Genomic DNA, 27173 nt, shown 5'->3' on the forward strand with positions numbered 1-27173 from the left:
AAAAATCCTTAAATAATAATTAATCCATCCAACTCTTTAGGTTGATGTTAACAATGATCAACACTCATACTTTGTAGCTTGTACAGAAGTTAACTAAGTGATGTACACCACACTCCCTTGAGATAGGTTAAGCATTATTAATTTTGAGCACCCAACATTCTCTTTTACAGAAGGGGAAATAGAGGCAGAAAAGTTTCCAAAGTGACCTCAAATTCTGAGTGAAAGCACCCAACATTCTCTTTTGAAAATCTGGCCGTTAGGACCATATTTGTCAGATGCTCAGGAACCACAGCTTCCATTGGCTTCAGTTGTAGTCATGGGTGCTCAGCACCTCTGGAAATAAAGCCCCACATTTAAAAGCTGGGCACCCAGGAATTGAGAGGCCTATAATTAGAGGTCACTTGTGAAAGTTAAGGGTCTAAGCAACTTACCTAGGGCCACAGAGAGAATTGGCCTCAGAGATGGAACTAGAATGCAGGAGTTGCTGATTTCCAGGCTCAGCTCATTTGACACTCCAATTTAGCACATGTGATCATTGCTTCTTCTAGTGGCTGGCCCCAGCAACTATAAATTATTATTAGTAGTATTTATTAAATAAAGATCAGTTGCCCCATTGTGCTGTGTTGCCCCAGGCTCTGTCCCAGTGAGCTTAGGGCCAGATTTGCAAAGCTATTTAGGTGCCCAAAGGTACATATAGGCATCTGATGTGCTTTTCAAAAGCACCCAAGTCAGTCAGGAAGTCAATACCTTTGAAAGCATGGCCTTTTTAGTCTAAGTAGACAAGACAGATGATGGGCGAGGAGACAGAGGCGAAATGACTTACCTCAGGATGCAAAGCAGGTCAGTAGCACAGCCAGGAATAGAACCCAAGTCTTTTGACTTATTTCACTGAACCACATTGTCTCTGCACATGAAGTAACTGTCACATCTACATATGTTACTCATTTAGCTCAAGTGACAGGGCTTGTGCTGTATCTGCTGAAGGTTCCAAGTTGTCACTGACGACTGTCTGTGTGTCTATTTGACTATTTTGCAATTACATTCAAACTGGGCCTTTCACCCATAGTGCTCGGAGTTTCCGTTCACACAGGCGTGTGAGACCACGCGCTCGTTTATCTTTATTTTTTCTATAAATTAATCGGATTGAAGATTATTTTCCTCAAAATCTCTGGAGAAGGGGAAGCTTTGCAGAAAGAGCAATTAAAAGAAGTCACTTTGACATTTCACTATGTTCTTTTTGTGTGTTTTCTTTAGGTGATGCAGAGGCCTTTCACCTCTTCGATTACAGTTCCACTAAAACATCTAAAGGAGGAGACCAGTCCTTTTACACATCTCTGATAGCAGATGACCGTTACACGTCTCCACCAGATTCCACCTACTTCTCGGGAATACTGCAAAAAGAAAACAGCCATGTTACTTGTTCAGACAGCACAGAAGGATTTAACACAATAGGGCACTCCATTCAAGATGTGATGGGATTTGAGTCCCGTGGTTTGTTTAGCTCAGATTCAGGAATAGAGATGACTCCTGCAGAATCCACTGATGTCAATAAAACCTTAGCAGACCCCATGAAAGTAGAAGCTTATAAATACATGGACATAAGTAGATCAGAAGAGGTAAAATACCAAGAAAGATGCAACACAAGCTTAGAAGACAAGAATACAAGCTTTATCGATAAGTGCCCTGAAACAGCAGCCAAGTTAGAGCATATTTCTGGATCTAAGAAACCCGCTTTTGAGGAGACAAAAGTGGCCAAAGGACACAACTTTTTTGAAGACTCAACTGTTCCATCCTGTGCAGAGGAAATATTTGGTGATCAACACAGTGCCTCATTGATTACAGCACCGGTCAAGATTACACTCACTGAGATAGAAAGTGTAGGGGAACCTGCAAACAAAGAGTCACCTCCAAATAAGCAAGAAACAGGACTGAAACCAAGCCATGAAGTGGTTCCAACAGTGACTGTGTCAGAGCCAGAAGATGACAGCCCAGGTTCTCTCACACCACCATCTTCTGGCACAGGTAAGATCTCCGACACCCAGTATCTTACTATGCTAGAAAGTGATTGGGTGAGATCCTGACCACATTGAAGATAATGGCAAATCTCCCATTGACTTCAGCCGGGCCAGGATTTCATCCACTTTGTAAAAATAGCACCGCTTTACTTTGCAGGTGAGTGTTCTGTGTGTGTTCAGAGACTTATCATTACCTAAACTAATAGCCTGATTTCCAAAGGTGCTCCCATTGAAGTCAGCTGAACTATGTCAGGTGCTCAGCAACTTAGAGGATGTCAAGGTTTTACTGCTCTTTGCTTCTGTTCGCACTGCAGAGCCGAAACCAAATGGACAGAGTGAGCTGGAGTACACACCCCCAACAAAACTCTTAATGCTGCCCCCAGCTAGGGAGGCTTTGTAGATCAGTAACACTCCTCTGAGAGGCACTGGGCTTTTGCTACAGACCAGCTCCCCCTGGAGCCCCTTCAGGACAGACTATGGCCACAATCTAGCCCTAGCCACAGAAGCCCAGAAGGCCATTGTCACAGTTCCTTTTCAAAGCAGAGCTACATTTGAAACCATGTTGTGAATTGCCTTTGCAGTTCAGGAGGGGAGAGGGAGTGAGAGCGCTCCATGGGATAAACACCTCTGTGTACACAGCCTGCACTTGGAAGGAAATGTGCCTTAATTTTGTGCTAGTGTTTGTTTGCTAAACTCCCAGCATACAATAAAGCAGAAACCCAGGATGGTGCTAACAATCTCTGAGACCCCTAATGTGATTTAAGCCAGGGCCCTGGCATGAAGGCAGCTGGGAGAGGTTGGAATCCTTATCATTGGGAATTAATTATTGTTGGTTTGTATTACAGTAGCAGCTGAGCTCAGGTCCTCCTTGTGCTAGGCACTGCGTGTAGACATAGACATTCCCTGGGCTGAAGAGCTTACTCTTTGCCTGTCTACATAATAGTAAGAGGGAAAAGAGAGACTGAGATTCATAGATTCATAGATTCTAGGACTGGAAGGGACCTCGAGAGGTCATCGAGTCCAGTCCACTGCCCTCATGGCAGGACCAAATACTGTCTAGACCGTCCCTGACAGACATTTATCTAAACTACTCTTAAATATCTCCAGAGATGGAGATTCCACAACCTCCCTAGGCAATTTATTCCAGTGTTTAACCACCCTGACAGTTAGGAACTTTTTCCTAATGTCCAACCTCAACCTCCCTTGCTGCAGTTTAAGCCCATTGCTTCTTGTTCTATCCTTAGAGGCTAAGGTGAACAAGTTTTCTCCCTCCTCCTTATGACACCCTTTTAGATACCTGAAAACTGCTATCATGTCCCCTCTCAGTCTTCTCTTTTCCAAACTAAACAAACCCAATTCTTTCATCCTTCCTTCATAGGTCATGTTCTCCAGACCTTTAATCATTCTTGTTGCTCTTCTCTGGACCCTCTCCAATTTCTCCACATCTTTCTTGAAATGCGGTGTCCAAAACTGGACACAATACTCCAGCTGAGGCCTAACCAGCGCAGAGTAGAGCAGAAGAATGACTTCTCGTGTCTTGCTCACAACACACCTGTTAATGCATCCCAAAATCATGTTTGCTTTTTTTGCAACAGCATCAAACTGTTGACTCATATTTAGCTTGTGGTCCACTATAACCCTTAGATCCCATTCTGCCGTACTCCTTCCTAGACAGTCTCTTCCCATTCTGTATGTGTGAAACTGATTTTTCCTTCCTAAGTGGAGCACTTTGCATTTGTCTTTGTTAAACTTCATCCTGTTTACCTCAGACCATTTCTCCAATTCGTCCAGATCATTTTGAATTATGACGCTGTCCTCCAAAGCAGTTGCAATCCCTCCCAGTTTGGTATCATCTGCAAACTTAAGAAGCGTACTTTCTATGCCATTATCTAAGTTGTTGATGAAGATATTGAACAGAGCCAGTCCCAAAACAGACCCCTGCGGAACCCCACTTGTTATACCTTTCCAGCAGGATTGGGAACCATTAATAACTACTCTCTGAGTACGGTTATCCAGCCAGTTATGCAACCACCTTATAGTAGCCCCATCTAAGTTGTATTTGCCTACTTTATCGATAAGAATATCATGCAAGACCGTATCAAATGCCTTACTAAAGTCTAGGTATACCACATCCACCGCTTCTCCCTAGCCACAAGACTTGTTATCCTACCAAAGAAAGCTATCAGATTGGTTTGACATGATTTGTTCTTTACAAATCCGTGATGGCTATTCCCTATCACGTTACTACCTTCCAAGTGTTTGCAGATGATTTCCTTAATTACTTGCTCCATTATCTTCCCTGGCACAGGAGTTAAACTAACTGGTCTGAGGTAAGTGACTTGCCCATAGTCACTCAGCCTGTCAGTGGCGGAGCTCGAATTATAACTCAGGGCTCCTGTCTCCTGAGGCCTAGACCAGTGCCATGTTTCCAAGCAGAAATGACTTCTCCAAACCACCCTTGCCCCTGGGCAGTCTTGTAGCATATTCCCCACATTTCCCCTTCGAAACCACAATGAACCCATTGTAAGATGTACTCAGGACTGCTGTATTCTGATTGTATGTTTTTTTAATGCACTGGCAATCAGTGGTATCTGGGATGCATCCACACCCACAGTCAGGGGTCATCAAAGCCTCAGGGCAGGCAGGGTGTTGTGGTGCATGCTGGGAGTGGGAAGGGGCAGGAGCTCAGAGTTGTTATATAGGCTCTGAGGCTCAGTAGGGATGGATGACAGAGACGAGTCAAATAGAAATATCATGGCTTGTTTCCTAGCCCCTCTTCTCCCCCCCGCCCCACTCCCCAGGGGTCAGATGGCCTGGCCCATGCTGCCAGTACTCCTGAGGGAATCTTTCCTCTCTAGGTCAGGCAGAAGAGAGGAAGCCCTGATTCATTTGCAGGTGAGGCTGGAAGCAGAAGCAGTTCATCTGCTGCTCAGCTCTGTTCTCTGCTTTGACCTTTCAGTGGCATTTAAGTGCATCGCCGCCCAACTGAGTGATGGGGACCCAGAAGTGGGTTATCGGGGAGCTCCCACTGGATCATGTGCACACTGACCAAATCAGCAAAGTGTGGGCAGGGGAGCAAAGGAAGAACTCTCCTGCTTCTCTCCCCTCCGTGGCTGTTTCTCTCCTGCCATCTCCGCACTGCTCCCCTCCTCTTGCCCATCACCCAGTCCCTGAGTGGTTCATCAGGCTCTGCCACTGTCCACAGAGAAGATGGCAGGAGAAGCAGCTCTTCCAGGGTGTGTGAAGCTGGACAGCCTGTTGGAACAGCTGAGTGCTGGGTGGGCCAGGAAGAGAGAGGAATGGGGAGGGAGAAGCACCTCTCCACAGAAGTCACACTACCTAGCAGCACTAGCTCTTCCCACCCTCACCACCACTCAGTAGCATCAGCGTCTTACATTTATGTCCTGCTTTCCATCCATAGATCTCAGAGCTAGGTATAATTGTTTATTATTAAAGGTAATGTTGCCTGCTCGTGTAACCAGTCCTGCTAGCTGAATCTGTGTTTGATTAGGCAACAGACAGTGATTTAAAGCAATCAGAAGTTATCTTTGTTAACAACATTGTGTTTTCTCTCTCTCTTTCTCTGCATGGGATAACAGAACCATCTGGCTCAGAATCTCAAGGTAAATGCAGCCTGTCAGAGGATGAGCTTATCGGTGCCATTAAAGAAGCAAAGGGCTTTTCCTTTGAAACCGCTGAAGTCCGGCGTTCACCAGGTCATTATACAGAAAAACAAGATCAGAAAAGCAAGCCAGGGCGTCCAGCTGTTTCATCCCCCTTAGATAACGAAGCCAGCAGTGCTGAGTCTGGTGACTCTGAGATAGAGCTGGTCTCAGAAGACCCGCTAGCTGCTGAAGAGGTGCTACACTCCAGCTACATGACCTTCAGTCATATCGGAGGGCCTCCCCCTTCGCCTGCTTCTCCTTCAATACAGTACAGCATCCTGAGGGAAGAGCGTGAAGCTGAACTCGACAGCGAACTGATTATCGAGTCATGCGATGCCTCTTCAGCTTCTGAAGAAAGTCCCAAGAGGGAGCAAGATTCTCCTCTCATGAAACCAATAATCATGGACATAATCCAGGAAGAGAGTGGTTCGAGAACTGATGCTTCCGACTTTGAAGTAAGTAAGACAACAGAGAGTAGGATGAACAGGGAAAATCTAGCTGAGTCTGCTTCCTATCTGAAATGCTCTTTTGTAGCACCCAAAGTAAGTGTTGAGCCACCAGCCTCTGCCATCGGTACTGAAGAACTAAAAGAAAAAATAATTCAGAAGAAGCCACTTGAAGCAACAGTTGTTAACCAAAGTAAACTGTCGTCCAAGGACTCTGGGAAAAGAAGTTCCTTGGCTTCCCCCTCACTGCCATTTTTAAATAAGCAAAAAGGTAAATGCAGAAATTTATGTTGGCTACGTAACATGTTTTTCTTGAATGCAGCGAATGGGGGATGTGTATGATTAATGTAGGAGGGTTTTTTAATCTAGAAGGCAAAGCAATAACAAGATCGACAGCTGGAGTTTGAAGCTGGACCAATTCAAACTGGAAACAAGGCACCTATCTTTAACAATGCAGGGTAATTAACCACTGGAACTGCTCACCAAAGGGTGGGGTTGATTCTTCATCGCTTTAAATCCAGGTGGGATGTAGTTGTAAAAGAACTGTGCTAGGTCAGCCGCAAGTTGCTGGGTTGATGTCAGAATCCGTGGGTGGAGTCCTGTGGCCTGTGCTATGCAGGAGGTTTGAGTGGATGATCACAATGGTCCCTTCTGCTGTTATAAATCTGTCTATACGGTTAGTAGAAAGACTGGGGTCTGGTCTACACTACAGAGTTCAGTTGACACAAGGCAGCTTACCTCAGCTATGGAAGTGTCCACACTTAAATTTCAGTCCCGCTGATATAACTGCCCCCTCACGCCGACTTAATAACTCCACCTCCACGAGCGGCGAAGAGTCAAGGTCAATGTAATTAGGTCGACGCAGTGTCGGTGTACACACACTGCGTTGCTTATGTCGACTGGCTTTCAGGAGCCATCCCACAATGCCCTGCACTGCCAGTACAATTGATACAAGTGTTCCTGGTGAGGATGCACACTGCTGACACCAGGAATGAAGTATCGACACACACAAGTGCTGTAATTACTGTGGCGGCTGTATGCCGACGTAAGTTGTCGATTTAATTTTGTAGCGTAGACATGGCCTGGGCCCTTGTGCCTTTATATCATTTTGATTAGAATTTATTTGGGTCCAATCCTGCAGTCCTGACTGTAGTCAAGCTGCCTTTCTACTCTACCCAGTGTCATATATCGTGCCCATAACCCTGTCATGTGGGCACCATCTAGTAGCGCATTAAGCAGTGTGACTCATACCAGTTGAGGGTTCTTCCATGAGTTGTGTTGGCCACAGGAATGGGGGCGGGGGGACGACCAGATTGGGGGGAAAAAATAGTTCAGATGAACAAATAGCTTTTTGATGGCTGGAACAGTCTGCCTGAAAGAATCCCTTCCATCCATAATAATGAGTTGGCTTGTGGTGGCCACTCTCAAGTCTTGTGAATGGAGCAAGTACAATTTCATTTTGCTAATGCTCAGATCCTGGGAAATGTTCCTGCTGCTGCTGTCGGGCCAAATGCTAAAGGTTTTAGTCTAGTGTTGGTTTTTAGCTCACACAACAGAGGGGATGGATTTAACTAAGGACTGAGTAAAAACCTTAGCAAGAAAAAAAAAGGAATCATTCGGTAATGAGTAATTCAGATTTTAGGATTTGGCCTCCAGGCTAGCTTCCACTTCACCTGTTATTCCTGTCACTCAAGGGTCTTATGTTAGGGTGACCTTTGCTGTGTTAAGGATAGATCAGTGTAATGCTGCTCCCGCAGTTAACCTGGGGGTTGGGAGAGCAGGAAATTACTTAAATAAAACATACTGAAATGGGAGTCTAATCCTAGTGCCTGTGAAAGGGAGGCATTGCTTAAAGATGGGTGTTTTACAACCAGGTGCTGTAATTGCATGTGGGGCAAAGCGGCTTCCCCATTACTCAGGTCAGCCAAATGCACTTGAATCCAGATCCGCAACAGCTTGAGCTGCTAGGGACCCTTTAAAACAGAGACAACCAGATTGTGTGGTGCCCTTTATGCTATGAACAAAGGTCCAATAGAGACACGATTGGGAGCACCCAACCTATAGCTAGGGTGACCAGATGTCCCGATTTTATAGGGACAGTCCCGATATTTGGGGCTTCTTCTTATATAGGCGCCTATTATCCCCCTACCCCTTGTCCTGATTTTTCACACTTTCTGTCTGGTCACTCTACCTATAGCACAGGGGTCGGCAACCTTTCAGAAGTGGTGTGCCGAGTCTTCATTTATTCACTCTAATGTAAGGTTTCGCGTGCCAGTCATACATTTTAACTTTTTTTGAAGGTCTCTTTCTATAAGTCTATAATATATAAATAAACTATTGTTGTATGTAAAGGTTTTTAAAATGTTTAAGAAGCTTCATTTAAAATTAAATTAAAATGCAGAGCCCCCCCGGACCAGTGGCCAGGACCCGGGCAGTGTGAGTGTCACTGAAAATCAGCTCGCATGCCGCCTTTGGCACGCGTGCCATAGGTTGCCTACCCCTGCAGTATAGCATGACCAAATGTATGGCCTCGGTCAAGTCTGAACTGAGGTCTGTTAAAGTGATGGATTAGTGCATTAATTCACGCTATCACTCTGCCTTATTCTTTTTCAGGACATCTGCTTGGGAGTGTTGGGGGGAATGTCTCTAGTCTCCCTCTAGTGCAAATGCATAGCTGAATTCACAAGGCGTGTGAGGGAGAATGGATCTGTCTCTTTATTGTCTGCTGTTAAGATCTTGGGGAGCTTTACCTCTAAATAGACAATGTCCCAGACTCTTTGCTGCTTCCATAGGATGCAGAGAGAGGGAGTGGATATGGGAGCTCCCTGACTGCCTGACTGGTCCTACCTACAGGTTAGGGTCGCCTAGGGGCTGCTCTAATCTACCCCAGCTGTCTGTCATTCCAAAGGGACTGTATGCCTGCTGAGGATTGCTGGAGCTCTGACCTTTCCCCTTGTCCAGGGCCGGCTCCAGCATTTCTGCCGCCCCAAGCAAAATAAAAAAAAGCCGCGATCGGCGGTGGCAGTTCAGCGGCAGGTCCTTCGCTCCTAGAGGGAGTGAGGGACCTGCCGCCTTCAAATTGCCGCAGGTGCCGCCCCTCTCCCTTGGCCGCCCCAAGCACCTGCTTGTTAAGCTGGTGCTTGGAGCCGGCCCTGCCCTTGTCCACCTGTTCGCACCACTGTTGGTGATGTCTAAAAGGGAAGTTACCCACCCTGACTGAGAGAGCTCAGATTGAGTTGTGAGGCTGGCAGTTAGGGACCACCTTTCTATTTGCAAATGGAGCAAGTCTGAAATGGAAATCAATGTGACACAACAAATATGGAAACTCCACAGTAGCAATGTTACCAAGCAGCTTTTTAAGGTATACCCACACTTTGTAAAATACACATACAGGGGCTTTAACTCCATGACTTACCACAGACCTGTATGGTGAATTTATGGGGAACACTTTAAAAATTAACTTGTATTACAGTGAACCAAACCCAGCAAACTGACTCAGGTGAGTGAGGGGCTGCCAGATCGGGTCTAATGCTTGCAATGGGAGATGCTATTAATTTTGGGGGTAACAAATTAACAAAATTTGGTATTTAAAAAGTGCCTAATTTTATATTTTAATACTTCAGAGTTGGAGGGCTCAATCCTCCATTGTAGTGAGCTCATTCCCAGCCCAGCTGACAAGAGCAGAGAAGTGGCTCTATTCTATCTTTCTGGCTTCTCTAATCCTGGGGCCACACCATGCTCCAGCGGAAATCAGAGCAGCCACAGGGCTATCTGAACTTATGCTCACTAGAACACTCGTCTAGGGATTGTTCCGCTGGCCCACGACATTCTGACAGGGGGATGGGCCCTTGTGAGATGGGTGCTCTGATAGAGGAGTGCCCAGCTGCCCCTTTCATAAAGCTTTAGGTCCTCTGGGCTGCGGGGGTACTGGACTGAGGAATGGGCAAGTGAATTTCTGCACTAATGGAAGAGTGGTTGGGATAAATTCTGTCTGTTTCCCTTCCCCCCCCACACACGCACTTGTTCAAATCTGGGATATGCCAGGGATGGCATTAAACAGCTGGCTAGATCTCTTCCCTGTAAACACTGAGGGTTTTTTTAAAATATTCCTTAGTGGTGATAGTTTTTTCTAGAGGGTTTTATTCATTACTTACTCACGCTTTGCTAAGCTGTTCCTCCTGTAGTTTTTCAGCATTCTCTCTTGATACGGGGCCAGTTTCTACTGTCAGGGAGAGAGAGAGAGAAATCTCCCACTGAGTTCCATAGGAATTGCACATGAGTGTCTTTTAGCAGAATGTGACTCCATAGGCCAAACTCATCCCTGCTATAACCTCACTGAACTCAGTGGACTTACACCCAGGATGAATTTGGCCCGATGTGTTTTTCCTCGATTTTCAGCATGTATTTTCCCTTGATGAATTCCCCCCACCTTTCATTGCTTAAACTGATGCCAGTTCACTACCAACGGCTATATCTCTTTTTGATTCACATGGGATTCCTAGGGACACCAGTGGATTTCCCCACTTGTCTCCCATTAAGTCAGCATTTGCCACTTGTATTCCCTTCATTGTTGGTGGTGGAAACTTTCCCTACCCGGCAGGGCCAGCTCCAGCTTTTTTGCTGCCCCAAGCAGCGGTGGGAAAAAAAGAAAGAAAATTCCATTGAGGTGCTGCTGAAGTGCCGCCGAAGAGGACGAGAGTGAAGGGCTTGCCGCCGAATTGCCGCCGAAGACTGAAGCGGAATTGAGCTGCCGCCGAAGACTGAGTTGCTGAAGGACCCACTGCCGAATTCCCGCCGCAGACCGGACGTGCCGCCCCAATAACGTACGGAGTGCTGCCCCTTTCTATTGGCCGCCCCAGGCACTTGCTTCCTTCACTGGTGCCTGGAGCCGGCCCTGCTACCCGGGACAGCTACTAACTAGTTTATTCTTGTTTGTCAGTGCTTAGCCAACAATACATATGTGCTCAGTTCTGTATTTCAATAGCTGCTATTTCCCTGGGCAGACACTCCAGAGAACAATCTGATATATCTACAAGTGTGCCAATAAACGTATGCAGCCCACTAAGGTCTCAAGTTGCAGTGGGGGAGGTTTAGATTTAGGGTGACCAGATGTCCCGATTTTATAGGGACAGTCCCGATTTTTGGGTCTTTTTCTTATATAGGCTCCTATTACCCCCCACCCTTGTCCCGATTTTTCACATTTGCTGTCTGGTCACCCTATTTAGGTTGGATATTAGGAAAAGCTTTTTCACCAGGAGGGTGGTGAAGCACTGGAATGGGTTACCTGGGAGGTGGTGGAATCTCCTTCCTTAGAGGTTTTAAGGTCAGGCTTGACAAAGCCCTGGCTGGGATGATTTAGTTGGGGATTGGTCCTGCTTTGAGCAGGAGGTTGGACTAGATGACCTCCTGAGGTCCCTTCCAACCCTGATATTCTATGGGAGTAGAGGGCGTTCAGCACCTCACAGGATCAGGCCTCTTTATGCAGAAATATGGGTCAGATCCTCAGCAGGCATAAATCGCTGTAGCTCCATTGACTTCAGTAAAGTTTGCTAGTTTACACCAGCTGAGGATCCCAATGTTGCTAACTCACAATTTCACTGATAGTCTTGCAATATTTGGTGCTCTTCTTAAACCCCGGAACGCATGTGATTAGCTGAGAATATCAGCATCCATGAAAAATAAAATAAGCTTTTAGCCCCCAGAGTTGTGGAGCAATGCTTGAAAATGTGAACCCCAACGGCTATGACAAAGATAAATAAAAAACTATTTTTTTTTAAGAGCTCATTATTTTTAAGCCAATCTCAAGACTGTTGGGAGGCTGACTCATGATTTTTGAACTCTTGGGGTTAGCGATGCTGGGATCTGGCCAATAAAGCTTTTCTGTCTGAGGGATTAATGCACCCGTCACTGTATCTAATTAAATAGTCCCTTAAGAAGTGCTGTACATGTCTGTTTTTCCAAACTGTGAACAGTATGTTTGTTTCTCACTTGGAGAATTCACAAGGGGCTAAATGAGTTAGCCTAAAACATTCTACAGTATTTATCTTTGGGCTGGGAGACCAAGCCTACAAAATTTCAGCCTTAAAGGAGATATTCTGCAAAATAATTAGAAGTGAACAGGGGGCTGTAATAAAAAGCATCATGTAGCCAGAACAATAGCTTTCGATACTCAAATCTATAATACTGGAACTTTATCAACCGCCAGAAAAAATTATAAGGCAAAGTTCTCCTTGTGGGCAGTAAAGTCAGTGATGTCATTGAGCATGAATTTAGGTCCATACTATAGTTCAGATTGTTCCCTGACTCTAGTTAGTTACTGTCAGGGTAGATGTAGGCCGAGAACTGTCAGTCATCAACCATTTAGCTTCATATATAAACATTCATGTATTTTGCAACTTATCCTTCTTGTGTAGTGCGTACAAAGTACCAATGTCCATAATGATATCAGTTTACAGGACTAAACGGGCATTCTGTTACACTGATTCGACTGGATTAATTCTGGCTCTGAACATGGAAATGCAAATTGAGTTTGAATTGAGGCTCCATGGAATAAATGCACAGATTGTATAGCTTCTGGAGTGAGTCAATGTGAAATCACAGCATTTTACTTGAAATGCTCATAGCCTCACTGACTGACTACATTACTGTGAGTTTGCTGTGTATCATACCTTCAGAGAATCTGTGTGTGATTGCTTGGTACCCTATAATCACTCTTTCTCTCCCCTCTCCCTGCACCGGTGCACCTCCCACAAAAGTACTGTGGAACACAACAGATAGATGTGTGGTTTGTACAGTGCCAATTCAAAGTCTCTATTTAATGTCTATTGCCATCCAGTGGTAATGATGAAAATGGCCAGTCATTTCTCACTTCCATTTTACCATGTCTAACAGTCATCTTTTGTAAGACAGGAGATATTGCCATTTCATTCACCATGGAGAGGCCCTGCTAGCTTTTGTCAAAGATCATAAGATTTGATTTCTCTGTGTGGCTGTGATGGGGTGTGCATTCCACACAGGAGTGGGAGGGGTTAATGGAGGCCAGATGGGCCAAATAACCTAGTAGATTGGAGGCCAAAAAGAAAGCTCTAATTAGAGGGACAGACTTATCTGTGCAGGAACAGGTGGGGCCTGTATAAAGCTGGGCTGCTGCCTAGGAAAGGCTTTAGGGAAGTAGGCTGTAGTCACTGTCTTAGGGGAGGGTGTTGAAGGCTGGCAAACCCAGAGAGGATAGGTTTCAGGGTAGCAGCCGTGTTAGTCTAGAGAGGATAGGAGCTAGTGATTTAGGAAGAAGCCCAGGGAAACAGCAAGAAAAGGTAGGACTGCATGGGGACCATGGCTGCTTGTTTTAGGGTTCCTGGTCTGGAACCCAGTGTAGAGGTTGGGCCTGAGTTCCCCTACCAGCCACTGGGGAGTGGCAAAGAACATTGGGGACTCCAGCCAGCCAGCAGATCTGGAAAGACTATGACTTCCCAGAAGGGGAGGACTTTAGTGACCTGGCTGGAGGGCCAAGTCACGAAGAGAAATCTGCAGATCCAGAAGTGAGAAGGGCTGCAGACTGAGACAGGATGGGAGATGATGCCACCAGAGGGAGAGAGAAAGCGGGCAGAGCTAATTCCCAGGATGGCCAGCAGGAGGTGATGTGAGCAGTGAGTTACCCCATGACAGTGGCACACACTCATTTGATCACATGTGCTCTGGTCAGAGTCTTACAATCACTGGCTACCTTATTATTTCCCTCCCTTTCCTTTTGCAAAACAAATAGATGAAGATGGCTGCCAGCTCAGCTGACTTTGGCTTTTTTAATACTGAAACTGCAGTCTGCCCATTCATATCAAACCTTTATTTATACTCAATATTTTATATTAAGCCAAACAGAAAGAACCACTGACATGTAACTTCTCGCTGTAACTGTAACCTAGAGTCTCTGGTTTGTTCTAAGGAAATCCTGGCTTGCAGCATCTCAGATTTCAATAGATCAGGAAAAACTGAACAACAGGCAGGGCTAGATCCGCAGCTGGCGTGAACTGGCAAAGCGCTCTTGATTTCTGTGGAACCCGCTGAGGATCAGGCCCAGTAACTGATTTAAATAGGCTTATAGGCCGATTAACAAAAGTCCTATTGGCTATGGGAAAAGGCCTGCGTGAGCACTCTGGGCATCTGCAATCAAGCCAAGGCTGAACTGAAGCAAATCAGAAAGAAAGCCACTGATCTGACTGGCCTTCTGTCCAGCTCTTGTATTCCCATTAATTAAAAAAACCCTCTCAAACAAGGAGGAGTGTATGTCAGGGAAGGGCAGAGGAACTATTTGGGGACGGATATAACAGACTTGATCTACTGCTCTCTAGCATGTTAAGCATATGATTAAGTGTTTTGCTAAATCAAGGCCTTCACCATTAGTGAAGCACCTTTGTCTCACCTGTAAGTGTGTCATGTACTGTTCCCTTGAACATTGTCCATTAATCTGGATCATAGCTGGGGTGGCACAGCTGGAAAGCCATCAGTCTCTGGAAAAAGAAATGTTTCTTTTCTACGTTTCTCTCCCCTCCCCACCCCCCAACATTGACTTTGAGTGCTATGAAGTCAGTCTCATGCCTTCCAAGGGGCCAGCGTTCCTGAGTCCTAGTCCAAGCCCTGCCATTGCCTTGCTTTGGGTAAATCACTTTGCCTTTCTCTCTGTTTTCCCCATCTGTAAAATGGGGATAATAATACTTATGCACCTACTTCTCTGGGATGTTGTGTAGAGTTATTACTTAATGTCCCTTCTGTGCTTTGAAAATAGGACTTGTCTATGTGATGGCATGAGGTTGTGAATTTTAGAGCATGCCAATATGGAGTGCTCTAACTGCCCCATGTAGACCCTGTTGGCATGAAGTAGGAGGTACCTAGATTGTGTTGATGTAGTCCCATTTCAAGCAGGACTCCATTCATTTTTACAAGGTACCTTTTGGTTTGTGCCTATAAGGAACAGTTAAAGCACAACATGTTACCATGCTCTCCAGTTGATTCTCCTGAAGATTGCATCTTGCCGCCATATATACAAGCCCAGTAAAATGCACAGTATTGTTATTGTCAAGAATTCTGGCACTGGTGAGATCTACGGTGTAAACCACACAATGCTTACAAATATGAGCAAGTGCTGAATGACCATGTGTACAGACCTGGTGTCAAATTCTGTCCTCAGTTACTCCATGGGTTTTAATGGGGTTGCCACAGTTGTAACTGAGGGCAGAATCTGACGCCATATGTAACTTCAGCTAGAAATTGAGTCCTCTGCATTTACCCATTTGTTAGACAACACCTCAGCTTCTCTTAACCCCACTCCCTATGGCTGTTCATGTTATAAAATCAACTATCCGCCCTTTTATTTTTATACTAAAGGCAAACAAAACAGAGGTTTACTCTATTGTTCTAAAAAATAATAATCTTATTTTGAGTCCTATGCATGTAACTTTTCCTTAGGCTCTATGTCCTATCCTAGACTTCTGCGCATGGGTTCTCCCACTTCATACCGGGCCACCCCAGATAGACTGAACGAACACATTATTAAAATCAATGGAAGGATTCTCTTCCTCACAGAGGAGGGGTGGTCTAGTGACTACCTTGAGTGCCTCAGGATTAGAAGACCTGGGTTCAATTCCTGGCTCTGTCACAGGTAGGATGACCAGATGTCCAAATTTTATAGGGACAGTCCCGATATTTGGGGTTTTTTCTTATATAGATGCCTATTACTCCCAGTCCCAATTTTTCACACTTGCTGTCTGGTCAACCTAGTCACAGGTTACCTGGGACACCTTGGGTAAGTCAGTCTCTTGCTTTTGTTCTGTTTGTAAAATGGGGTGATAGCACTTCTGTTCGACATGGGGTGTGATAAGGATAAATCTATTACAGACTGTAAGGCGCTCAGATACTGTGGTAATGGGGGTCATATAAGTACCATAGACAGACTTCAGTGGGCCTTGGATGGGCTCCATAGCCTTCATGTATTTATTCCCAGGGATATGACTTTTTTTTGCCCTCGAGCAGTCTGGCCTGTGCCCTGCTGGGTCCCCTCCTGCAGAACAGCCCCTCCCCGCCCCGGGCTCAGGTGGCTTCATTGTGTAGACTTTGGCAGATGGCGGCACCAAGGCAGTGGAGAACGAGAGCCAGCTCACATTCTATGCAGTGGATCAGCAGCTGAGTCTATGATAAGCCCAGCACCCATCTCTGTAGGATTTCCACCTCATCACAGAAATGAGCAATATGCCCACCGTCTCAGTAGCTAAGCACCATTTATTTCTTCGCAAGCAGTTGTACGGTAACAGCCATAAACGGCCCACAGAGCTCATAATATGGCTTCTGTTTGTGCTGAACAATTAATTGCTGTCCGTGCCCTGTAAAGCCCTCTCTTGAATCATCCCTCATCAAGCACAGTGGCAAAAGAGGCACCCTGCCACATGCTTTCAGGAGATAAGAGAAGCAAGGAACTCCTCCATTAATCTTTGCAGGGGAGCCCCAGACTCCCTGTTGCTGCATTATGAGCCACAGCGAACCTATCAGAATAATTTGTTTCAGTGATAACATTATGAAAGACCCCTCAATAGAGCAGGCAGTGACTGTTTCCACCCGAGTGAAATGTCAGTTGTAGCTCCACATTTCCCAAAAATATCATGCAGAGGCATTTAAAAAGAATGGAAACAAACCTTTGTCAGGGTTGGGGTTTTTTATTATTATTATTATTATTTTAATGTCTGTGTCTACCTAGGGCTGTTGCCATGGAGAAGCAGATTTTTGCAGCTTCACAATGAATTTGTTTTTCAATAGGTGCCTGGGAGTTCTATTTATCAGGAGTGTTTTTGTTAGAAGGAACCGTGCTGGAATAACATTAAGACATCCCTTGTGTTGAAAGCACATTGGTTGCTCGTGAGGTGGCTTCGGAGGAAGGGAGACGTTTGGTAGAACGATTTAACAATCTGGGACTCGTTTGTCATCGCCATGTTTGAAATAGACTGACTCTGTAATCAGCAGTAATCTGTGCTGAGCTTTGAACATAAGGAAATGTTAGTTTAATATTTTAGTGCCATCTGCTGTAAGTTCTCCCACATCCTGGCCCAGCTGGTTTACTTGCATCGCTTTACTTTTTATCATGCTCTGATAGCTTTGCATCATTCAGAAATCCCCCGTTTGTAAAAGGTGCAAATGAAGGGGTCTTTCCTGACCTTGATTTGGGATGCAGTGAGTGCCAACAATTCCTTTGCCACAGTGCATAGTGTTTAATTTCCTGTGGGCACCATTGTTTATCTTCACACATCGTACAGAAAGTAATTAAAAATCTATGTAGGGAGGAAGGATGTTCTTTTGGTTAAGACACTGGAAAGGGAGAGCTGGGTTCCGTTTTCACTTTGCCACAAACCCGTTGGGTAAATCCCAGTATTTCTCTGAGCCTCATTCCCCATTTGTAAAGCCAGGTATTAATACTTCCTTTTTTCCACCCTTTGTCCTAGACTGCAAGCACTTCAAGGTAGGGACTCTCTAGCACCTAGCACAATGGGACTCCAGTCTCCTGGATGGAACCTCCAGATGCTACTGAAATACAAATAATGTGAGTGCAGAGCCCAATTCTGTCCTCCACCATCTGCATGCATTGTCACCAAGGGCTGTATGCACATAACCAAGGGCAGAAATTGGCCCCCAGACATTGCCTGTCCATATGCAGTGTCTACGAGGATAAAAAGGAGAGGCGAGCCTTCAACATGGTTACATACTGGAGTAGTCATTCAGCCAGCCAGGGTAAACCACAGGGGTAAGCCAGCCAGACTTCAAGGAGAGCTCAGGTTCCAGCTCTGATCTGTGACTAGTTTCCACACAGGCCACGGGAGTTCTGGGACTTGTAGTTCCCCAATTGATTCACCAGCTGGGAAAGGGGAGCAGGAAATAAGGGGAAGCAGGAATAGTGAGAGGGGAGAGTTGGAGACAAAGTAGCAGCTTGTAGGTGAGGTTCAAATGTTATCACACTCTGTGTTAAAGACCACCAGTAGTGCCCCACTGAGAAAGGAGCCCTGGAGGGGCTTGGCTGAAGATGCCTGGGAAAAGGTTAAGGAGAGGGCCTAAGAGAATACACAGGAAGTCCCCTGGGGAAGAGTGAAGCAGGGTGGCTTTTGGGTGGAGTGGAGAGCTGCCTCATGATCTGGAGCAGGAACCTGTGGTACAGGGAGGAGGTGGGCTTGGTGGTGGTGTGTAGGCCCTGCAACCAAGGGGAAGGACTTAGACAGGAAACTGAAGCCTGAATGCTGTCCTGTTAAGAGGGGACAATGGCCCAGGGAGGGTGAAGGACAACTTGTTCTGCTGAAGCTCTCTGTTTCCTGTGGAGCCTATTTATGTTGGAGGAGAGAGTTTTGACCAAATTACCCAACCACCCTCAAGGGGATAGTCTCCGAAGGGGGAACTGAGGCAACAGCTGCACCTGGTGGTGGAGAGGTAAGCTGCCCTTTTGCCGTAATAAATAGGACTACCTGGGAGTACAGGGATAATGCAAAGGAAGCAATTGCAAACATAATTAGAAGATAACCTGCTGCAACAAACCTCAGCCATGTGGGAAACTGGGCTGTGTGTCACAGGGAAGTTCACCAGAACAAATGAACTGTCTCCTGGCAAATAGCAAGTTTTTCATCAGGCCTTAATTAGCATGCTGCTAGGTCATTCTCCATCTGATTGCGCCTAGTGTGGTTTTCGGACGAGGCCTGGCTTTGAAAAGGGCCTCAGCCTGAGTCACCTCCCATTTTGCCCTGGAAATTATTTGGGGGTGCCAGTGGTAATGTGTAGCCATCCAGCTAACAACCTCACTCCCAGGCACAATGAGATAGCAGGATGTCTAAATAACATTGGCTGCATCCGCGGATAATTACAGGTGCAAAATGGGATGCTGCTAATCCAAGTCAAACCCATTGTGTATTATGGCATGTCTGTATTGGGAGACAATGGGTGTCCTATAGCAGGGAGTGGGATGGATGGGAAGAGATCTCTAGCCATATTCATGGTACCCAGGTTACAGATATACAGCTGAGGAATAATAGACTTCTTAAGCATGAAGCACTTTCTGCTTGAAAGCTGCCCGGCTGATGAAGCTGCTAATCCCAGTTAAAATAGTATGTGTTGCTAGCAATCCCTTGTCTCTAACATTTTAACTGGGGTATTTGAAGAAGGGCCCCCTGGGATCCATGTGTCCTTTGAGTTGGCTAAAATAAGCCCAGATTTGGATACCTTTACTGTTGTTTAGTAGCACCTTACTCCGTGAGTAGTCCCATTGATGCCAGTGGGACTACTTATAGAGTAAGGTCCTACTGAATGTGAGTAAAGGTGTTGGAATCTGGCCCATAATATTGATACTAAAGTCTGTCTGTGTTCATGGCTATAGATAGAAAGACTGTGTGACCTAGTGGATAGGGCACTGACCTGGTAGCCAGGAGATCTGGGTTCTTTTCACTGATATGCCCCTGAGCAGCTGTGTGACTTAAGTTATTTTATCCATCTGTGCCTTTGTTTTCCCTCCCACACATTGTCTGTTTAGGTTGGAAGCTCCCTGAGTCAGAAACTTAGTGTGTGTACAGCGCCTAGCACAATGGGGGCCTGACCTCGGTTGGTGCCTCTGGTATTACTGCTGTAGTAACAATAAAACACTGACTGAAAATATAATGTAGGCAAATCTCCTGAAAAGTTGTTCAGATTTGATCCAAGTTTTATACCAACCGTGTCAAATCCTGGGAGCTGACTGTAAGGCCAAAAGGATTTGCTCATTTGGAATGAAACAGCACGGGCCAAATTCACACCTGGCATAAGTGGGTGCAACTGCATTGATTTCAGCTGGACTCTGGGGATCTTTGTGATGTATGTTCGGACTCTTTTTCAGGCTGTGGTAAAACAACTTACTCTCTCCACTTGCTTCCATCAACCTATCTTCATTTTCTTCATGTAAAAACACAAGAATTCTGGCAGGGATCCAGAGAGAAAAGGAGGAAAATCAGTTTATCGTGGCAGCATCTCTCACTTCTGAAGAAGCAGAGACTGCGCGTGGCTCTGCACCGAAAGCTGATCATGTCTGTGTGAACTGGGTTTGTTTTGAGCATGCAGTGTGTGTGACACCAGGCTGGGCACTTCCCAGACGGGGTTGGACCCCACTGGTGACATCTCTTCCCCCATGGATGAAGCCCGAGTGACAAATTCGCTGTATTGGAGCAAACGTTGGGTGGAGGGGGTCACATGGCTATGTGGGCCGTAGAGTCCTTACAAAGTAGGGTTCTGCTCTACAGCTTTCCCAGGGCTGCTCTTATTGAATCATCCCACTGTCTTGGGCACCTTCTTCTTTGCTCGCACAGGCACTGTGGTCCTGACCCTGCATTCCATCTTGGTTCAGAAACCTCCCGTTGTATCTGCTGTACTCTGGGTCTGTCTCCTACCCAATCTCTGTTAACCCTCTGATGCCACCTGGAGCAAATGGTAGCAGGTGATGAGGGTTCTCAGCTGCTGCCCAATGAAATAGCTATGGGGCAGAGGGCCACACAGGAGAGAACATCTGCTGTATTGCCGAGGCTGTGTTAGGAGCTCTGGGTGGCTGCCTGTGACCCTCAGCATGAGGTTTTGCCACCAGTGTGCTAGTGGCTTTGTGGAGCGGTATCTCCCCCAGGGGTGAGGTCCAGCACTCACAGAACTGCAGAGTACGCGGCTATATATTCCTCTGCAGTAAGTTACGCTGCGGAACAGAAAACCGACCCTCCCCTGCTTTCAATTCCTGCTTCCCCCTTATAGACGAATTCCCCCCAACCCTTCCTTACCTGTCCTGCCTATCACCCCAATCTGACCCCACTCACCTGGGCTGATTGACTCCTGAGCTCTGACTGCCTGTGCTCTGAGATCAACTCACCTCCCTGGCTTGCCCCCACATTCCTGCCCAGGCATCCTCTGGGGTCCTGCTGGCCAGCCCAGTTTCTCCTTCCAGTCCCTGACTTGGATGGCCTGGTGGTTTGTTCCTTCAGGGGTGAATGAAGTTGCTGTGGGAGTGGAAAGGAGGGACAGGCTAGGACTCATTCCTGGTAAGAACCCCAGCCAGCTCTTGTCTCCCTGCTATGAACACCCTTCCTAGAATTCTTTGAGGGGGTCAACAAGCCCTTGGGGGACCCAGGGGATCCAGTGGATATAGTGTACGTAGATTTACAGAAAGCCTTTGACAAGGTCCCTCACCAAAGGCTCTTACGCAAAGTAAGCTGCCACGGGATAAGAGGGAAGGTGCTCTCATGGACTGGTAACTGGTTAAAAGATAGGAAACAAAGGGTAGGTATAAATGGTCAGCTTTCAGAATGGAGAGAGGTAAATAGTGGTGTCTCCCAGGGGTCTGTTCTGGAACCAGTCCTAGTCAACATATTCATAAATGATCTGGAAAAAGGGGTAAACAGTGAAGTGGCAAAATTTGCAGATGATACAAAATTACTAAAGATAGTTAAGTCTCAGGCAGACTGTGAAGAGCCACAAAAGGATCTCTCAAAACTGGGGACTGGGCAACAAAATTGCATTTATCAACATTAAATTTCATCTGCCAAGTAATGCACATTAGAAAGCATAATCCCAACTACACATATAAAATGATGGAGTCTAAATGAGCTGTTACCACTCAAGAAAGAGATCTTGGAATCATCGTGGATAGTTCTCTGAAAACATCCACTCAGTGTGCAGCAGCAGTCAAAAAAGCAAACAGAATGCTGGGAATAATTAAGAAAGGGGTAGATAATAGGACAGAAAATATCATGTTGCCTCTATATAAATCCATAGTACGCCCACATCTTGAATACTGTGTGCAGATGTGGGTGCCCCATCTCAAAAAAGATATATTGGAATTGGAAAAGGTTCAGAAAAGGGCAACAAAAATAATTAGGAGTGTGGAACAGCTTCCATATGAGGAGAGATTAATAAGACTGGGACTTTTCAGCTTGGAAAAGAGACAGCTAAGGGGAGATATGATTGAGGTCTATAAAATCATGACTGATATAGAGAACGTAGATAAGGAAGTGTTGTTTACTACTTCTCATAACACAAGAACTAGGGGTCACCAAATGAAATTAATAGGCAGCAGGTTTAAAACAAACAAAAGGAAGTATTTCTTCACACAACGCACAGTCAGTCTGTGGAACTCTTTGCCAGAGGATGTTATGAAGTCCAAGACCATAACAGGGTTCAAAAAAGAACTAGATAAGTTCATGGAGGATAGGTCCATCAATGGCTATTAGCCAGGATGAGCAGGAATGGTGTCCCTAGCTTGTTTGCCAGAAACTGGGAATGAGCAACAGGGGATGGATCATTTAATGTTTCTATTCTGTTCATTCCCTCTGGGACACCTGGCACTGGCCAATGTTGGAAGACAGGATACTGGGCTAGATGGACCTTTGGTCTGACCCAGTAGGGCCGTTCTTATGTTCTTCTTTCCCAGGAACGAGGAAGCCAGTTAGTTGCACAGGGGTTAAGAAAACAAGCAAATCAGGGCTGCTGATGCTATGGCTTATTCTTACTGGGGGTCGCATGCCCTCCTCATGGTAAAGGTGAGACGGAACAGCTGTAATCACATGCCAGGCTTTGCTTCTCTTCTCGGACTCCTCTCCTGTTTACGAAATGCCCTTCTCCTGACAGGCACATTAGTGGCAGTGCTTCAGCACAGGATGACACCAGAGCAAAGCTTTGAGTGGCAGGGTCCCTTGGCTTCCCCTGCTCCTGAGCTGTTGATCACATGCCCTCTCAATTTTTATAGCCATCCTGTTGCCTGGAGGGATTGGTGGAATGAAACCAGGACTAAGCCTGCTAAGGATCTATGTAAGGTTTTAGTAAGCTCATGTTAGAGCAATGGGAAACACCAATGGGTTATCTTGTCCATCTCCCCACTAATGCAGAGTGGCTCTTCGTGGTAGAGTGACCATTTTGGTGTAGTGTCGAATGATTTAAGGGAAGGGGCTCCCACCAGTCCATGTAGGAGACATTTTGGCAGTCTGACTTGCCTCCCTGTCAGAAAAACTGCTGGGCATTCAGCCGAGATCTTACAGTGTTTGGTTTCATTCTGCTGTTTTAATGCATCGCCCTCCCAGATGCACAGAGGACAGGGCGTGAGAGCAGGCTTGAGGAGGTGTCCCCCTCCCAAAGGGACCATAGACAGTCACAGTTCCTGCAGCGGGAGTATGCACCCCGGAGGAGGATGTTGCCCCAGTGTGGACAGGGAGGAGAAGATCCCACCAGTCAGTCGCCAGTGTGAGAAAAAAGAACAGGAGTTCCCACACACCCTGGCTCACTTTCTCAGAGTAGCAGCCGTGTTAGTCTGTATCCGCAAAAAGAACAGGAGTACTTGTGGCACCTTAGAGACTAACAAATTTATTAGAGCATAAGCTTTCGTGGACTACAGCCCACGAAACACTCTATATGCATCCGAAGAAGTGGGCTGTAGTCCACGAAAGCTTATGCTCTAATAAATTTGTTAGTCTCTAAGGTGCCACAAGTACTCCTGTTCTTTTTGCGGATACAGACTAACACGGCTGCTACTCTGAAACCTGTCAGTGTGAGAAAGTGAACCAGGGTGTGTGGGAACCATGTCAAAGAGCAGTGCTCCCCACAGCCTGCACACTACCCTTCCAACTACTGGTGCTCCTCCTTCATCCCTTTGGAAATCTCCTCACAGGTGGCTGACAGCTCTTCCTCTGTGCCATCGACTGGAATCGCTGGCTTGCAAGAACAACGGTTCCACCACCTTCTCTAGCCCAGAAACTTCCCTTGATGTGACCCTGAGAAATGTCTCACTCCTCACATCCTCTGTAAAACTCTACTTTTGTCCGTAGCCTTCGAAACTGCAACATCTTGGGCCACAGGTTGTTCCTTATCCCATCCAAACTGCTCTTCTAAAACCCTGGCTGTAGGCATGATACTTGGTCTCCATTGTTGTTTCCGCTGTTCTATTCAGGTTTTTATACCATGCTCATCAGAGTAGTATCTGAGCACCTTCCAGTAGTGCATTAGCAGCGTGACCAACATCTGTGACATGTTGTTTACTCTCTCATACTCTCTCAGGGGAAGAAGAGTGTGCAGGGGCGTGTCTTGTTTTGGCAGGGTTTTTTTCTTTGTGGGTTTTCATTTGTTAACTATACAATGTATTTCTATATTGGAGAAGGCAGGTCAAACAAATGGGCTGTGCATATAGGTGTTAAAGTCAAATTCAAACTTAGTTGCCTGAAGTAAGGCCATTTAAATCCAGTTAGGCACCTAAATGCAAGTGGTCTGAGCATTCACCAGTCCCATTGGAGTCGACAGGAACTGCAGGTGCTCGGGCCACAGCTCCACTTCAGGGGATTTAACCCCCCAAGTTTAAGCACTTTGGCCTAAGGTGATAATATTTCAAAAGCACTTAACAGTAGTTAGACTAGATAGAGCAGAACACGCATCTTCTCTCAGGGCTGCCATCAATTCACTACCTGTGCATGAGCTAGGCATGGCAATATATTAAAAACACTCACATGATGTGGCAGAAAGAATCACCTCTAAGAGCAAAGGCCTCTGAAGGTGTGTCTTAAGACCAGGTCACCCACAGACCAGCGTGGAGAGCTGTCCGGTAACCCCACCAGACCGGGCTGTGTTTAGAAATTGTCATAATTTTAAAAAAACACAGCAATTTGTAAAATTAGAAACGGGTGGCCAGCTGTTTGTCAGACATTTAAATATCAAGCCCTATGAATTGTAATGTCTAAGCCAAGAGAGCAAATCTCACAGGGTTTGTTCAAGAAAGCAGTAAAAATCTGTTAGTAAAAGTATATCCATGGAGGTGAGTTTCCCCTGCAGCGTGCACTCCTCAGGAGGCATTCTGGCTGTGTCTGACAGAATCCGACTGCAGAGTGGCCCCTCTGCATTACCCAGTGCAGGCTCTGCTTTAAGCCGCAATTTGAGCCTCTGTGTTTAAGTGCTCTGAACAGGAGGAGGAGTGGTGGTGTTTTTCTGATAATTCTGCACTGCAGTAATCACTTAAACAGAGAAGAAAATGGGGGCAATTCTGTCTTGTGCTGTATCTGCAGTGAAACGTTGCTTTTAAATTAAATGCATGTTTTGGACCTAGAACCTTGACTGTGTCCCTTTAACTCTGTCCCAGCAATCGGAGAGCCCAATGACTCAGCTCTTCCTACAAGGTGATTCTTTCAAGGCCAAGTCACTTGTTTGTTTTGGCTGTGGCATTAACTACTGTGTGTTATTGCATCTTTGCCACTAAAACAAACAATGTCTCCAGCTGCCTGGATTTAGAGATGCTTTGCCTGGAGTTCAGATAACCCAGGTAAACTCAAGAACAGAGTCACTATTGACAGCAGAGACCCCTAACACTTATCGGTGGTGTTGGCCAGTTAGCATTTCCATAAGTGCCATAACAAATGGATGCGTTAGACACATTTATTCCAGTCATACAGAAAAGGGAAATTAACAATTGCGAGGGATGTCTACACTACAATAACAGACCTGTGGCTCTGAATCTCAGCACCCGGATCAATTGTCCTGGGCTGTGGGGCTAAAAAACTGCAGTGTAGATGTTCAGGCCCAGACCCTTTAGTCCGGTGAGGGGGGTGGTCTCTGAGCCCAAGCTCCAGCCTAGCCCGAATGTCTACACTGCAAGATTTAGCCCTGCATCCAGGCCCTGCAAGCCCAAGTCAGCTGGCTCGGGGTCTTGTATTGCAGTGTAGATGTACCTGGAGAGTTTGAACATAAATCCCATAGAAATGAGTTGCTATTTCTGTGTGATTGATAGATCACCCAGTCTCCTAAGGACAGACATCCTGTCATCCGCCCATACGACCCCACTCTTTTTATTTTCCTTAGAAAGAACGCCACTGTGGGGAAAATCCCCAAAAGAGGTTCTGAAATAAGAAACAAAGCACATAGCACGTGACTCCCTTCACTAGCATATTTATTCCTTAGACATAAATAGGCACAAAATGAAAAGCGTGAGTCACACTGGTGAATGGGTGTTACAAGTTCCCCAGCTGTACCCGATCCACAGAGGAAGAGAGTCTGTTCCAGCCCAGCAAGGGGGCTCGGCTCTCCCTCATTCAAACTGTAGTGGTTTGTGCTTTTAGCTCTGGAGGTCCCCAGATCAGTCCCCTAGTGTGTTGGCCAAGATGGCAGCTGTCACAACTGTAATTCTGCAAGTTACACAGTAACCAGCTCTCCAGTTGTCTAGCTAGGTAGTACTTGCACTCATTGGTATCTGCATTTTTAAACTGATACACAAATTAATGAATAAGGCCCCAGTCTTGCCGTGAACACTGCATGCGTGGGCCAGCGCCTGAGAGCCTGTTACAAAGCTTTGGCTACACCAAACTGAATGTGCTAAAAGCCCACATGGGTGATGCTGGACTGGAGTGCAGACCTCTTCACTGACCAAGTTCTGAATTCAGCTGTCTCCCATGTTCTTATTTCCTCAATTTCTCCCCACTTTAATTCAATGAACTGTGGCCTCGCCTCATTCACAAATGGATTTGGGTGGACTTCAGGGTCTTCTATTTTAAATGCTAGGAGAAAGGGAAGGAGCTCAGAATTACATTCTATCAACTCTTCTTGTTCTGGGCTCAATTTCTGACCTTTGCATTTGGGCTCAGCCATGCTGGCAAAGTAATGGAAAGGTTCCATAGCTTCTCTGAACTGGGGAGGGGGTTTGTTTGGTTTTTCTTGTTCTGTCCTTGACTGGTTCCAGTTCTTTTTTAATTAGCCGAGCTGGCTGAGAACCTCACAATGGATTGGTTTGGAGTTTTTATGTCAGAAGATGCCATTCTGTCAAAATCAAAACTTTCTGTGAGAACATGTTGATTTTGACAATTTCATTTAGGTGGGAAAAAATCATTTGGATAAGGTTGATCAATTTTGACCCTATTGGAATGGAATATTTTGACTGACAATTTTTTTTTACATATTTTGCTTCAAGTGAAATTTCTAGTGGTGGGTTTATCATTATTATTCCAAATCTGAATGAAAACAAATTTCAAAATGCTGGACTTTCCCACAGAAGAGAAATTCTG

At 45.9% G+C, this 27173-nt stretch overlaps 1 protein-coding gene across 2 annotated transcripts in view; it reads left to right on the top strand.

Annotated features, from left to right (window-relative positions):
- RTN1 (reticulon 1) overlaps window positions 1–27173 on the top strand; it is a 189566-nt gene that overhangs the window by 101761 nt on the left and 60632 nt on the right. The window contains exons 2-3 of one of the 2 annotated variants that reach the window (XM_054027829.1): window positions 1255–2022; window positions 5615–6397. The exons of the other annotated variant lie outside the window; for it this stretch is intronic. Of the exons in view, the coding sequence (XP_053883804.1) occupies window positions 1255–2022; window positions 5615–6397 (1551 nt within the window). The remainder of the gene's footprint in view (window positions 1–1254; window positions 2023–5614; window positions 6398–27173) is intronic. 2 annotated transcript variants of the gene reach the window in all.

The sequence above is a fragment of the Malaclemys terrapin genome, chromosome 4, assembly GCF_027887155.1.
Source record: "Malaclemys terrapin pileata isolate rMalTer1 chromosome 4, rMalTer1.hap1, whole genome shotgun sequence".
Lineage (NCBI taxonomy): Eukaryota > Metazoa > Chordata > Testudines > Emydidae > Malaclemys > Malaclemys terrapin.